We start from the raw sequence: 13,538 nt of genomic DNA on the forward strand, positions 1-13,538 counted from the left end.
TTAAAATGATCTGTTTACCATCTTTTGACTGCACGATGCATGACTGTAAATAAAGAGACAGGACATGATTGCTCCAGTTGATGTAAAAAAAAAAGAAAAGTATTTAATTCAAATTATACAAAGCATCTTTGGCCAGCAAATCCCATTCCTTAGTGTTTCTCGACTACATGTTCTGTTGAAAAATGTCAGCTTAAGTCCTTTGCCTGCTTGGACTCTGTCAGCAGCATAAATGAGCTAAAAAGCGGGCATGCAGGCACCAGGCCTACGCACATCAAGACACTTAAATAGAAATGCCAGTGCAAAACTTGTAAATCACCACTAAGTGCTTTTATACTCTCCCCTAACAGACTTCCTTCAAACCATATAAACAAACATGACACTTTCTTTCTGCTCTTTCTCACCTCACAACTCTTCACAAACTTGCCAAACAACTTCCTGTAACGTCACCTGCATCACTACAAATCCAACAAAGATGCCCGTTTAGTGCCACCATAACTTCCCATCACCCAGCGCTGTCCAAACCATCCACACCGAGGCCTGCATACAAATAGATAAAAGGCTGCTTTTTCTGATACTTTTCGTGCACTAAAGCAATCCAATGTAGTCAACTATGTTATTGCAGACAACACAAACTAGTGTACTATCTAATCCATCTCATTTATAATTGACTCATTTTATCATTAAAATGTGTTGAGATCCAGTACAAAATGAGCTGCCTGCCAAAAATGTACCATTTTGGACATCCCCACCCTATTTAAGGATCATTTTGGAGATTGGGCTTGAGAGCTTTTCTTTAGCAGGCTTGCAGAATAGACGGGTAGGGCTCGGTCAGGACCTTGTAGCGGACCTTAGTGTTGGTGATGGCGCCGTGTTTCTGTCGCAGGTGAAGGCGCAGCTGGCTCTTGTGCCGGAAGTGAAGGTCACACTTTTCACACTGTCACAAAAAAAACAGTGATTTTTTTCTGCTGGTGTCTGACAGAAGTCCGGGGCTGTGATTCAATTTGTGCACTTTTACACTTTAGTAAGTATACTATGTACACTGCATACACTTCAGTAAGTATACAGGACTGTCTCAGAAAATTAGAATATTGGGATAAAGTTCTTTATTTTCTGTAATGCAATTAAAAAAAACAGAAATGTCATACATTCTGGATTCATTACACATCAACTGAAATATTGCAAGCCTTATACTATTTTGATATTGCTGATTATGGCATACAGCTTAAGAAAACTCAAAAAATTTGAATATTTCCTCAGACCAAGTATAAAAAAAAAGATTTATAACATCAAAACAAAATCAAACATTTGAAAATGTCAATTAATGCACTCAGTACTTGGTTGGGAATCCTTTTGCACGGATTACTGCATCAATGCGGCGTGGCATGGAGGCAATCAGCCTGTGGCATTGCTGAGGTGTTATGGATGCCCAGGATGCTTCAATAGCGGCCTTTAGCTCATTTGCAAGATTGGGTCTGGTGTCTTTCAGCTTCTTCTTCACAATACCCCACAAATTCTCTATGGGGTTCAGGTAAGGGGAGTTGGCAGGCCAATCGAGGACAGTAATGCCATGGTCAGTACACCAGTTACTGGTGGTTTTGGCACTGTGGGCAGGTGCCAGATTATGCTGGAAAATGAAATCATCATCTCTATAGAGCTTTTCAACAGATGGAAGCATGTAGTGCCCTAAAATCTCTTGGTACACAGCTGCCTGCATTGACTCTGGACTTGATGAAACACAGTGGACCAACACCAGCAGCTGACATGGCTCCCCAAACCGTTGCTGACTGTGGGAACTTCCCACTGGATTTCAAGCAACTTGGATTTTGCTCTTCTCCAGCCTTCCTCCAGACTCTAGCGCCTTGACTTCCAAATGAAATACAAAACTTGCTTTCGTCTGAAAACAGGACTCTGGACCACTCTGCAACTGTCCAGTGCTTCTTTTCCATAGCCCAAGTCAGACGCTTTTAGAGATTTTAGAGCACTACATGCTTCCATCTGTTGAAAAGCTCTATGGAGATGATGATTTTATTTTCTAGCATGATCTGGCACCTGTCCACAGTGCCAAAACCACCAGTAACTGGTGTACTGACCATGGCATTACTGTCCTCAATTGGCCTGCCAACTCCCCTGACCTGAACCCTATAGAGAATGTGTGGGGTATTGTGAAGAAGAAGCTGAAAGACACCAGACCCAATAATGCAAATGAGCTAAAGGCCGCTATTGAAGCATCCTGGGCATCCATAACACCTCAGCAATGCCACAGGCTGATTGCCTCCACGCCACGCCGCATTGATGCAGTAATCCGTGTAAAAGGATTCCCAACCAAGTACTGAGTGCATTAATTGACATTTTCAAATGTTTGATTTTGTTTTGCTGTTATAAATCTTTTTTTTTAACTTGGTCTGAGGAAATATTCTAATTTTTTGAGATAGGATTTTTGAGTTTTCTTAAGCTGTATGCCATAATCAGCAATATTAAAATAATAAAAGGCGTGCAATATTTCAGTTGATGTATAATGAATCAAGAATGTATGACATTTTTGCCATTACAGAAAATAAAGAACTTTATCACAATATTCAAATTTTCTGAGACAGACATATTTACACTGCGTACTTACACTTTTGGGTAAGTATACCATGTACACTGCATACTGACACTTCAGTAAGTATACTATGTACACTGCATATTTTCAACTTCATTAAATATACTATATACACTTCTATACTTACACTTCAGTAAGTATACTATGTACACTGCGTGCTTACCCTTTGGTAAGTAAACTATGTACACTTCCATAATTACACATTATTAAGTATACTATGTACACTGCTTACTTACAATTCAGTAAGTATACCATGTACACTGCATACTGACACTTCAGTAAGTATACTATGTACACTTCATACTTTCAACTTCATTAAATATACTATGTACACTTCTATACTTACACTTCAGTAAGTATACTATGTACACTGCGTGCTTACCTTTTGGTAAGTAAACTATGTACACTTCCATAATTATACTTTATTAAGTATACTAAGTACACTTTTTACTTACACTTCAGTAAGTATACTATGTACACTGCTTACTTACACTTAAGTACATTATGTACACTGCATACTTTCAACTTCATTAAATATACTATATACACTTCTATACTTACACTTCAGTAAGTATACTATGTACACTGCATGCTTACCCTTTGGTAAGTAAACTATGTACACTTCCATAATTACACATTATTAAGTATACTATGTACACTGCTTACTTACACTTCAGTAAGTATACCATGTACACTGCATACTGACACTTCAGTAAGTATACTATGTACACTGCATACTTTCAACTTCATTAAATATACTATGTACACTTCTATACTTACACTTCAGTAAGTATACTATGTACACTGCATGCTTACCTTTTGGTAAGTAAACTATGTACACTTCCATAATTATACTTTATTAAGTATACTTTACTTACACTTCAGTAAGTATACTATGTACACTGCTTACTTACACTTAAGTATATTATGTACACTGCATACTTACACATCAGTAAGTATACTATGTACACTGCATACTTACACTTAAGTAAGTATACAATGTACACTGCATACTTAAACTTCAGTAAGTATATATTTACACTGTATACTTACACAAAATAGCAAGCTTTGAGTGGAGCACATGACTCCTCTTATTTGGATATTTTATCTTTCTTACTAGTTTGTATATTTCATATTGCTTTGTGGAGGCCAAATCACTATTATCTCGCACCTGACTGCTGATTGGTCAGCTGCTACGTGCTGTCGATTATTGTCACTTTGGCAAGAACCCCAGAAAGCCAATCAATGTGCTTGTGGGCGGTCCAAAAGGACAAACTTCAGCCTGAGCGTCTGCTTTCCGCCTCGTGCTAGTGTTTGACTTGTCTCCACTCATTAGCCTTACATTATTTTTGGATGTTAAAAAGTGGGGGGGACAAAAACTGCTCTTAGAAAAAGTGCAGGAATCACGTCGCTTATGCCACCTCCCAAATAACGTCCAATTTTGTTATTAACTGCACGCTAACAATTTTGGGCACCTCAAATCCTAAATGTAAGTACGTAAGTGCGAATGTCGATCCACAACCATTGAGTGTGTGCTAAGGCTTACCGAGTATGGCTTTTCTCCCGTGTGGATGCGCAGGTGGCTCTTGAGGGTTTGCAGGTGGCGGAAGCGGGTGCCACAGGTGTGACAGGGGTAAGGCTTCTCTCCAGTGTGAATCAACACATGCGCTCTGAGGTGAGCAACCTGCATCGTAGCAATTCAATCAAAGTAAATATTCTCATGTACATAGGGATGGCTATCTTTCACATTAGAATCAATACAGTACCAATTCCCGGTACCAGGGAATTGATACCGATATTCAATGATATCAGTGTTAGGTACTTTTGTAGTGTTCAAATGTGTTAGTAAATGTTAATTGTTTTGAAAAAATTAATGAATAAATGTGAGTTTTGCTGTCCAGTTGTCATCTTGTTTTCTTACACTTTTTTATGTCATTTGCAAGTACTGTAGTGTACTGTATTATATACAGTAGTACCCTTTACATGTAGTTACAATTTTAAGACGTTAGATGGCAGTAGTCTTTAGGCTATAGCGTGCTGGCTTAGTCAGGAAGCAGTCTTTACCATTAAGTTTAATATGTCAGTCTTTTCTTTTGTTGAGCCCTACAAAATGTGTATACTGTAAGTATTGTACGTATTACACACCAACTGTTTGATCTTAAAATGCATCTTAAATGAAGTTTTGATTACCAAATTTGGAGGTGTTGAAATTGCTATGTCAAATCACTGGGGCTGAACTCTAGCATGTCTATGGCAAATCCCATGTAAATTAGCATTGAGCTAGCACATTTTGAAAAGTGGAGTCTTACTGTGGTTTGGAGAGCCTTCTTTTTGTTTTGTTGATATAGAAAATTGTAAAATTACCTAAAGGCCTTGACTGCTTGTTTCCAAACCAAGTACTTGGGTCTGTAACGTCACGTGCAACAAAGGTATCGAAATATGGCATTGTTTGATTTTATATGAATTGGTAGCTGTTAGTACCGACAGACTTTGGTAGGTACCTTAAAAAGTACCGAATTACTTAAGTAAAAGTAAAGTGAAAAAAGTTAGTTTGCACGCCTCACCTGAACAAAGCGTGCACTGCAGGTGTCGCAGCGATATGGCTTCTCTCCGGAGTGAATGCGAGCGTGGGTCTTCAGGTTGGCGGGTCGGTTAAACTGGGCGCCGCATACGTTGCAGCGATATGGCTTCTCGCCCGCCTGGACGGTTTTGGCTGCTCCACCGTTGCTACGGTAACTATACGGCGTGTAGTAACGCTCTCTCTTGACGGCTTGATGAGCAGCGCCTGTGTCAGTTTGAACGAAAATGGTGCTGCATGATTAAAAAAAAAAAGTCATTTAAATTTTGGATTTTGTGAATAATATATGATTGATTACCTGTTCCCTCCTCCGCCGAGGCAGATGGCCGGGGGGGAGGGGCTCGGCCAGAACCCTCGTAGCAGGAGGCCTGCCCCTGTCTGGTGCACAGACTAATCAATCAAAGTTCTATAATGGATTAAGGCCACTTTTTCCCGCCTCCTTACCTTTTCATCTGACCGGGCACTTCACCAGGCCACGCCTCTTTGGGGGCTTGCGGGGTTACGGCGCTGCTCTCCTCCGCCTCCTCTTTCAGGGCGCTCCGAGCACAGAGAGGATTGAGGACGATGTACTTGTACTTCTTCCAGTTGCAGACCTTTGGGTCAGGTGTGGCTTTGGTGTCGCTCTGAGGAAATAACACCCTGTTCCAGTAAACCATCACATCTTAAAGTTAAAGTTAAAGTACCAATGATTGTCACACACGCCCTAGGTGTGGTGAAATTTGTCCTCTGCATTTGACCCATCCCCTTGATCACCCCCTGGGAGGTGAGGGGAGCAGTGGGTAGCAGCGGTGCAGTACCCGGGAATAATTTTTGGTGATTTAACCCCCAATTCCAACCCTTGATGCTGAGTGCCAAGCAGGGAGGTAATGGGTCCCATTTTTATAGTCTTTGGTATGACTATAAAAACTCTTCATGTCCTTGAACTCACCGCAAGGTGTTCCTTGCAGGTTTTGGACTCAGCAGGTGAGCTGGGCTGGCAAGTGGAGCGTGCAGGGCTGTCTGGTGACGGAGCCGGCACACCCGCAACGGGGGAGTCGGGCTCCTTTTTCAGCTCCTCACAGCCAGGCGTGAGGCTGGGGAAAGCCCCCGGCATGGGCATTCGCTCGCCATCCTCGGGGACCCTGCAGCAACAGGAAGTGTTGCAATGAGTCCCAAAGCGACATCAGTGTAGTTCTTACCTGATCGTCCCTGCTGCTGGGAGGAACTTCAGTGGTCCTGGCAGGTCTCCACCTTTAGGGGCCACAGAGGCTACTGACACTCTGGAGTCCAGCACCAGTTGAGGAAGTCTTATATTGTCAATGCTGTAACAAACACCACATGAGGCTTCTTGATTTGATCACCACTGCAGGGATCTCGTCCAGCTCCTCACCAGTGCAGCTGCATGAAGTCCCGGCAGGTGTCGGCCACGTGGTCCATTTGCAGATAAGCCGCCACAGCCAGCACGCCGGGGGCGATGGCGGGCGTCAGAGGGAGATGGGAAGTGTACATGAAGTCCAGCAGGAGGGAGACACTGCTCGGTTCCAGGTGGCTGGGGAAAGACACGGTCATGAGCTGCTCCCTGCCGCCGCCAAGCAACATGTGACGTGTGTGCAGCGAGTAGAAGAAGCCGCTAAGAGGGGGGAAAAAAAAGACTTTAGAATGACTCCATATCGGGACGATCTGTGGTGGTGTTCATGCATACTCACCTGCAGGCCACCAGCACTGCAGAGTGCGCCAGTAGGTGCACATTGCCCACCGCCAGGGTGGTGTCCGTCAAGATGCTACGGCGCCGCAGTTCATTGAGGTTGAGCAGCACGTCGTTACAGTGGCGGGTAAACTCCTTCACGTAGCCACTGGATGCTTTGGCCGCTTCCATCGTGCTGCTCTGCAGTGTTACATACACATCTTTATGTACACACGCTACACATCCATTGTTTTAGTATATATCACAGGTGTCCAACTCAAAGCCCGCCTCTTTGTTTTATGTGGCCCACCAAAGCCTGAAAATAATGTGTCAATAAAGCACTTCATATTTTCTTGTAAATGTATTTGTTTTTAAAATTTTGACAGAAAAAGTTATGTACTGCATGCATTTGGACTTATTTGTATTTTAAATTATTCAACTTATAACTTACGGGTTTGCCTCGCCACATTGCGCTTCAAATATTGCGGCTTTACCACAACACAGATTAAAAAAAAAAAAAAAAAGCACATTCTGATTATAAATTGAGCATTTTCAACAATAAGAATGGATAAATAAACTAAAAATATCAATACTACATTAGTATTGGCCCTAAAAAAAGGGACGACTGTACTTAAATCTGTTAGTCACTCTGACTTATGACTTCAAAACAAGTTATCCATCAATTTTTACACAAAAAAAATCTAATCAAATATGTGGACAATTGTGTAATAATATCATGAGGCGATTACACATCAAAATTAATATATATTTACTGTTACAAACAGCCATAACTGAGATGTGGCCTGCAATAAAAATTAGTTTGGTACCCGGTCCGAAGTTCAGCAGAACTGCATTTTTGATTTGCAGCTCCTTTTTATTGGCGTTCTTCATATTGTAACATAAATTAATTAATTGTTAATCAGATATATCATTAGATATTACACCAGTTTGTTTTGTCACCTATTGGACAAATTGTAGAACTAACGGTTCAATACCTACCTACTGATGTGCAAGACAAGAATAAATAGACACAAGTGTCCTGGACACATGTGTTAGGTGAGACCAGCTCCCTACTCGTACCTGAAAAAGACAAAAAAACATGCTCTCAGTTTTTCTATGTATTTTCCCCTTTCCATGCATGCATATTCATTTTTCTTTAACTCACCCCGACCAGCAGGGACGAGAACCGAAGTGCCCCGTGCTGACCTCAAGCCCCTTGCCTCAGGCTCCTACGGTCACTCATGAAGGTGGGGAGGGGGGCTTGCTTGCACTGGCTCCAACCAGCAGTGTGTGAGGAGGGTGGATGGAGGAGACACATTATAATGTCTGAGAGAAGTCCACCCCCCACTTTGTATTTCCTCTTTCCGCAGTGGCCCACGCGCAGGAAAAGGCCTGGCCAGCGCGCTGAGCTCCAAGTATTTTTAGTGGGCTATTAGTTTGTCTAAGCCCCCCCGGGTCCCAATCGCTGAGAGCAAAGCAATGGCAGGAAAGCCTCGTGGGGTCCTGTTGAAAAAAATATAGAAGACTCTTGGGGAGAGGGGCTTACGTGCCCGATTGTAGTGGCACAAGCCATCAAAACATCAACCAACGACGCTTACCGACCGCCCCCACCTCTCTCCTGGACCGAGGAAGCGAGTTGTTGAATTATTAACATGAACACATGACACATAAAACATTAGAATGTTTATAATAGTGGGAGTTCACAGCAAAGCAATGTGGACATGTTCTGAGGACCAAGAGGAAGAAAGCAAGACAAGATTGTGGCTTCTAGCTGGGAGACACTGTCTCCTTGGCGGTGAAAAACAAACTTCTCCCTGCTTTGGGAGAAAAGCTGCCGACAGATGTGCAGGAACTAGCCCCCTCCCCTTCCTTGCCTCCCAACACACACAAACTTTTAAATGCATCCTGCAAAGCTGCTCAGAGTCGTGGATGAAAACCCAGGCGCAGGACATCCGTCAATAATAAAGCAAGCAGGAGACCAGGGAGGAGAAGGGGCGATGGGGAGGGGTCACGCGGCAGGGTTACAGGGGTCACGAATCAGGAAAACAAAATAGGCGGATAGCTACCTCATACCAAGTAAGTCGTGTTCAAATATACGCTAATTAATTAGTATATAAATAGCAGGGGGTCGGAGTTCTCCCTTCACTATTATTCTTATTTTGTATATTCCTCAGAACCCCTGTCCTCCACAGTAGACATTGGATTTTGGTCTATTTATTTTGTCGGAGTTACAGAAACGCTCTGCTGTTTTTATGGACCTTCTGCAAAAAAAGCAAGTTTTTTTTTACTGAACTAGCGGGTCACCGGTTGAATAGCCCAGAAATTGAAAAAGAGAGGACCTAAAATGGAACACAAGTATATATGAATAAGTTGAACAAATGACTACTGACTGCATCTGAAGAAAACAAGCTACAGCAACACCTTATTTACACAATGTTTTCGTAATGTGATTTATGCAACTTCCTATACTGAAAAAAATATAAATGCAACACTTTTGTTTTTGCTCCCATTTTTCATGAGTTAAAACTTTTACTATATACACAAAACTCCTATTCCTCTCATATATTGTTCACAAATTTGTCCAAATTTGTGTTAGTGAGCATTTCTTCTTTGCCAAGATAATCCATCCCACCTCACAGGTGTGGCATATTAAGATGTTGATTAAACAGCATGATTATTACACAGGTGTGCCTTATACTGCCCACAATAAAAGGCCACACTGAAATGTGCAGTTTTGCTTTATCAGGGTCTAGGAGGGCGTCAGAAAAGCAGTCAGAATCTGGTGTGACCACCATTTGCCTCACACAGTGCAACACATCTCCTTCGCATAGAGTTGATCAAGTTTTTGGATTGTGGCCTTTGGAATGTTGGTCCACTCCTCTTCAATGGCTGTGCAAAGTTGCTGGATATTGGCAGAAACTGGAACACGCTGTCGTGTACGCCGATCCACAACATCCCAAACATGCTCAATGGGTGACATGTCCGATGAGTATGCTGGCCATGCAAGAACTGGGAGGTTTTCAGCTTCCAGGAATTGTGTACAGATCCTTGCAACATGGGGTCGTGCATTGTCGTCCTGCAACATGAGGTGATGGTCTCGGCTGAATGGCACAACAATGAGCCTTAGGATCTTGTCACGGTATCTTTGTGCATTCAAATTGCCATCAATAAAATGCACTTGCGTTTGTTGTCCATAGCACACCGTGTACCATAACCCCAACCCTCGATTCACAACGCTGACATCAGCAAACCGCTCTCCCATCTTCCCTGAACATTGAAAACTGGGATTCATCCGTGAAGAAAACACCTCTCCAAGGTGTCAGATGCCATGGAATGTGAGCATTTGCCCACTCAAGTCGGTTACAACGACAAACTGCAGTCAGGTTGAGACCCCGATGAGGACGACGAGCATGCAGATGAGCTTCCTTGACACGGTTTCTCATTGTTTGTGCAGAAATTCTTTGGTTATGCAAACCAATTGTTGCAGCAGCTGTCCGGGTGGCTGGTCTCAGACAAAAATGGAGGTGCACCTGCTGGATGTGGGAGGTCCTGGGCTGGTGTGGTTACACGTGGTCTGCCGTTGTGAAGCCGGTTGGATGTACTGCCAAATTCTCTAAAACGCCTTTGGAGATGGCTTATGGTAGAGAAATGAACATTCAATTCATGGGCAACAGCTCTGGTGGACATTCCTGCAGTCAGCATGCCAACTGCACGCTCCCTCAAAACTTGCGACATCCGTGGCATTGTGCTGTGTGATAAAACTGCACATTTCAGGGTGGCCTTTTATTGTTGGCAGCCTAAGGCACACCTGTGCAATAATCATACTGTTTAATCAGCATCTTGATATGCCACACCTGTGAGGTGGGATGGATTATCTTGGCAAAAAAGAAATACTCACTAACACGGATTTAAGACAGATTTGTGAACACTATTTGAGAGGAATAATTATTTTGTGTTTAAAGTAAAAGTTTTGGATATTTGAGTTCAACCCATGAAAAATGGGAGCAAAAACAAAATTGCTGCGTTTACATTTTTGTTCAGTGTAAAAAGAGAGGTGCCTTGAGGAACGCCACAAAATATTGGACCCCAGTGTTCTATGTTTGCTAGCAAAGTTAAAATGTCAATGCAATGTCGGACGGCGTGGCGAAGTTGGTAGAGTGGCCGTGCCAGCAATCGGAGGGTTGCTGGTTACTGGGGTTCAATCCCCACCTTCTACCATCCTAGTCACGTCCGTTGTGTCCTTGGGCAAGACACTTCACCCTTGCTCCTGATGGGTGCTGGTTAGCGCCTTGCATGGCAGCTCCCGCCATCAGTGTGTGTGTGAATGTGGAAATACTGTCAAAGCGCTTTAAATACCTTGAAGGTAGAAAAGCGTTATACAAGTATAACCCATTTATCATTTATCTGCCAGTGTGTTCACAGTGGTGCAAGTTCCTCTTTAGAACTGGAATATTATAGGAATTTGCTGCAAAAATGTTTGTCTCCCAAGTTTTAAATTGAACCTGGAGGCCGGTATGGCGTCATTTGGCCCCCAGGTTGCCATTTGAATAGGCTTGGCATATAGTCCAACTTTGTTGAAGCAGCGTGGTGTAATATGTGACTGAAAGAGGACCATCTTCTAAAGGCAGGCCAAAGGGCGGCTCGTGGGGACATTTTAGGCCTGCATCTTGTTCTTTTATAGGCGCCACAGCATATTGTCGAAATAAAATTAATTTATTATTCATGAAATATTAGATATTACATGTGCGAGCTCACCAATTACACACAACTATTTGTTGTTTGGATGGATCAATGCAGTGCATTGTTACAAAAAGAAACGAGTACAACATGGACAAAGAAAACAAAGAGGGACATGTGGTTCTCGGCTGCTTCCAGGCATTGTAAGAAAAACGGATGGAAGGGGACGGAGGGGGGGTTAAGGAAAAGTGAGAACATTACTAAACGAGCTCTCCAATGGGCGGAAGCCATTGAGTCTAAAACCCCTCGGCAAAGCTGCTGGTCACTTCCTGTATCTAAACGTCCATGCGTGTCCCCAACCCTGCAAAATTGGAAGATAAAAGTAATCTCGACTCACCAACAGGAGGGCTGCGTCCCCGGGTTGCCATGACGATCTGCAGCGCATGGCACAATATCGACAGGTGATGATAGCTTCTCATAAAAAAACAAAAGTCTTCCTGTCATTTGCACCGCCGTGGACATATAAGGGCAAACAGCAATGCAGTGGGGCGGAGGAAGAGGGGATATCCCAGGGAGCGTCCGGGTTTGTTTGTCCAACTTTTGGCAAGGACACACTCGGAAATATAACATGAATGTATGAAAGTGGAACTACAAGCAGGGGGGCGCCGGTTTGAGGAGGGGAGACAGTTGACCCAAATCTCATGAACCACAAAATAATAAGCAGATACTTGACCTCAATACTCACTGAAATAATATGCCAATGTCATGTTACTCAGAGGCTGTAGACAAGAACAAAGAGCAGCAGGTATTAAGCTGCACATGATTAATAAAGTTTCAAAGGAATACGACAAATACAAACAGCTAAATACTAATAAATAATGAATAGGCTAAATACAAATATGTTGACCTTATAAAAATACCATCACCGACAGTGATCAAATTGACAGTTCAGCAGTGCCCAATGGACTTCAATATAAACAAATGTTTATATAATTAAAAATACAACAAGTAAGTTCATACTATTGTGTTGATATGGATATTTTATTCATATTTTTAATGGTTATTTTCACAACTATTTGTGTTTTTTTGCTGTGTTATTCAAGTGCTGTATGTTGTATATATTTTAGGGCTGTCAAAAATAGCGAGTTAACTCATGAGAATAATCACAAAAAATCATCGCATTAATCATGTATACACGCAGATTAATAAAACAATTTATTGTGACTGTAAATGTTTCATTACCTTAAGAGCGGAAGCAGTGATCAGGTCAATGCATGATGTAATGTGTGATGAGTGAGAATACTTCGCCTGCGCTGGCAAATTTCAGTTCAAAATACACCCTGACTGGACTTAAGATAAAACTGTTATCAAGTTTTGAGCAAATAAAATGACATGCATTCAAGTAAAAAACAACAAAGAATTCCTTTTATGACTTTCTATCAATAAAATTGCATTTGTGTAAAATATTGGGGTCTTTTTTAAATTCCCTAAAATTATGCAAGCGAGTAATAATCTGTGATTAATCATGATTAATCTAAATTCAAAAGTGTGATTAATCTGATTTAAAAAATATAATTTGACAGCATTAATATATTTATATATAGTTGCGTTGCACTATTAACTCAGAGAATAAGGCTTTGGATGGATTTGAATGAGATCCAATAGTACAGTGGTCCTCAAGTACCACCTCAGAAAAAACTTGGCTCTCCAAGTACCACCAGAATGACCAACATTAAATTAAAGTAGCATTGTAGGCTCAAGTAGTCATTAAAAACAAGGTAAAGATTTGGCACAGTTGAACAGTAACACTGTGTTTGAATACAGCAATGTAAAACATTTTACATTAATCTAGTGATTCTTTGGCGTACCACTTTTGTTTACTATGTTGCATTATGAAACAGTTGTAATGTAATTAAAGGGAATATAGGAATATTTTTTGTTGTTGTTGATATTGTTATATTGCTGTGTTTATATATTGGTAAATTGTTAACAAATACATTTGCTGTTTAAAAAATATT

General features: G+C 41.8%; 1 protein-coding gene across 2 annotated transcripts; it reads right to left on the bottom strand.

The window, feature by feature from the left end:
• Window positions 1-11: 11 nt before the first annotated feature.
• On the bottom strand, window positions 12-12,710 carry bcl6b (BCL6B transcription repressor). Of its 2 annotated transcripts, XM_062065102.1 has the most exons (12): window positions 11,918-12,710; window positions 8,009-8,346; window positions 7,843-7,923; window positions 6,866-7,044; window positions 6,550-6,789; window positions 6,359-6,481; window positions 6,109-6,301; window positions 5,625-5,803; window positions 5,479-5,558; window positions 5,167-5,387; window positions 4,149-4,286; window positions 12-934 (listed from the first exon to the last, which is right to left on the bottom strand). In XM_062065102.1, the coding sequence occupies exons 4-12, from the start codon at window positions 7,033-7,035 to the stop codon at window positions 794-796; spliced, it is 1,485 nt and encodes a 494-aa protein (XP_061921086.1). In that variant the 5' UTR covers window positions 7,036-7,044; window positions 7,843-7,923; window positions 8,009-8,346; window positions 11,918-12,710; the 3' UTR covers window positions 12-793. The 2 variants fall into 2 exon arrangements, with proteins under 2 accessions (XP_061921086.1, XP_061921085.1); XM_062065101.1 differs by lacking the exon at window positions 11,918-12,710 and having other exon boundaries at window positions 8,009-9,331.
• Between the last annotated feature and the right edge of the window lie 828 nt (window positions 12,711-13,538).

The sequence above is a fragment of the Entelurus aequoreus genome, linkage group LG12 (assembly GCF_033978785.1).
Source record: "Entelurus aequoreus isolate RoL-2023_Sb linkage group LG12, RoL_Eaeq_v1.1, whole genome shotgun sequence".
Lineage (NCBI taxonomy): Eukaryota > Metazoa > Chordata > Actinopteri > Syngnathiformes > Syngnathidae > Entelurus > Entelurus aequoreus.

Bases quoted from the DNA above. Each gene is read 5' to 3' on its own strand.
- bcl6b (XM_062065102.1), bottom strand. From the start codon at position 7,035: ATGGAAGCGGCCAAAGCATCCAGTGGCTACGTGAAGGAGTTTACCCGC. The intron at 6,790-6,865 runs GTGAGTATGCAT...CCCCCCTCTTAG, and splicing joins GCAGTGCTGGTGGCCTGCAG to CGGCTTCTTCTACTCGCTGC. The intron at 5,559-5,624 runs GTAAGGAGGCGG...TCTGTGCACCAG, and splicing joins GTGCCCGGTCAGATGAAAAG to ACAGGGGCAGGCCTCCTGCT.